The sequence below is a fragment of the Sander vitreus genome, chromosome 21 (genome assembly GCF_031162955.1).
Source record: "Sander vitreus isolate 19-12246 chromosome 21, sanVit1, whole genome shotgun sequence".
In the NCBI taxonomy this organism is placed as follows: domain Eukaryota; kingdom Metazoa; phylum Chordata; class Actinopteri; order Perciformes; family Percidae; genus Sander; species Sander vitreus.
The window spans coordinates 25493934-25495848 of NC_135875.1; the positions used below are offsets into that span (position 1 = coordinate 25493934).

Genomic DNA, 1915 nt, shown 5'->3' on the forward strand with positions numbered 1-1915 from the left:
GAATATTGTTCAGTGTATCAAAAAATGTGCTGACGTGCCCAGACACCTTTGATGCTGCACAGAGTACCAGATTCAGTCGGTGAGAATTGCAGTGGACCGGCTAGTTTCTACTTAAAGTATCTGTAGGAAACAAAAATGTTAGTAATGCCATTTAACTGACAAGTGCTTTAGTTTAAAAGAGAAATAAAAAGGGGTTAATCGGGAGATTAACATACTTTAGTTCTCAGTTAAACGTTACTGTATGTAAGTATAGTAAGACATTAAAAGTTAGAAGTTAATATACACGTTCTACATGGTTTTGAAGCTTAACAGTGGTGTAAACCGAATAATATTTACACGTATTGTGCCTTTCTTTTGAAGTGTTTTATTGATTAGTCAGTTTTGTTGTCGGTCAATGTCGTGTGTGGTGAATGGTTGAAAGTCAGGAAGTGAATGAGTGAGGGAGGGGTTTTTTGTTTATTGTTTTTTTTTTGGGGGGGGAAGAGGAGGTTTTGCTTACACAAAGGAATACTAGAGCAGCAGAGGCTCAGGTAAACATTATAGTGAAGTTACCAGACGTAAGGCACAATGACACAGCTACGGCACTGGTGCAAAGGAGAAGGCATTAACCCGTCACATGCTGTCTTGGTCAAAGATGTCCCAGAAGACACTGAAGTTGATCTCGTTGAAACAACTCTACAGTCCATAAAAGCTCTTGGGCGTGTGAGGGTCAGAGGAAGGATGTATGATCCTCAGGGTCAAAGCCTAACTGTGCTATGTGAGTGCAAAGAGGAAGTCAACCCAAAAACCATCCCGCTTGATGTGTTACCTGAGGGCAGTGATTTGCCATGGAGGATTTTTGGACCCTCGGAAGAGGAAAATGTATCCACTGATACACAAAGCATGAATATTACTCAGGAGCAGCAACAAGTACCTGATCCAGGTTTTTCGCTTCAAGCATCCACACCTGAAGCTATTATTAGAGCGGTGGGAGATATCATGCAGAGAACATCCAAGTCTGCCAGTGACAGTAACTCATTCCGGAGGTTACGAACTTTCTCAGGAGTCATCCCCACACCTTCCGGTGAAGAACAGCTGGATAACTGGTTAGAGCAAGCTCGATTGATGATAGAGGAGTGTGATCGACCAGACAGAGAAAAGAGGATGAAAATAATGGAGAGCGTGAAGGGCCCTGCACTAGAGATCCTGCAAGCTGTTCGATTCAACAACCCAGAGGCAACCCCTCACGACTACATTGACGTGATTGAGAATACTTTTGGAACTCCCGAAACTGGTGAAGAGCTCTACTTTGCCTTTAGAATGCTGTGTCAGCACCCTAATGAGAAGCTTTCAGCATTTCTACAACGGATGCATAAAATTCTGAATAAAGTGATCCAGAAGGGAGGCTTACCATCTAGTTCGGCAGAAGCGTGACTTGATCAACTCATTAAAAGGAGGCACCAGAGCTGACATGATGCTTTTAAACCTCAGGCTTAGGGAGCGAAGAGCTCAGCCACCCACATTCCTACAGTTGTTACGTGAGATCCGTACTGAAGAGGAGTATGAGGTTTCCCGGCATGAGTTGAACCCAACTAAAGCTGCGCATGTTAAGACTGTTATGACACCAGCAGAAGCAGAAATAAAAGATCTCAGAGCCGAGGTACAAGAGTTGAAATCGCAAGTGACCAGGCTCACCGCCTGCTCGACCATGCCATATTCTCCATCACATGTCCCAGAGCTTGTAGTTACTACTGAGGCAGAGGCCTCAATGGAAGATAAAGACCTGCAAGCATTAAAGAAAGAAGTAAAAAAAACTGAGGAAACAGGTCTCTATCATGTCAGTCAAACCAACCTCTGCAGCAAATGAAGTCCGCTCCAGTCAAGGTTCTCCAGCCAGCCACCAACAGAAGAAAGGTTCATTTCAAAGACTCTCAAG

At 43.8% G+C, this 1915-nt stretch overlaps 1 protein-coding gene across 1 annotated transcript; it reads left to right on the top strand.

Moving 5' to 3' along the window:
* The first annotated feature begins 567 nt into the window (after positions 1-567).
* Positions 568-1413, top strand: LOC144536735 (paraneoplastic antigen Ma1 homolog). The gene has a single exon (XM_078279996.1). The coding sequence runs from the start codon at positions 568-570 to the stop codon at positions 1411-1413; it is 846 nt and encodes a 281-aa protein (XP_078136122.1).
* Positions 1414-1915: the final 502 nt, after the last annotated feature.

Bases quoted from the DNA above. Each gene is read 5' to 3' on its own strand.
- LOC144536735 (XM_078279996.1), top strand. From the start codon at position 568: ATGACACAGCTACGGCACTGGTGCAAAGGAGAAGGCATTAACCCGTCA.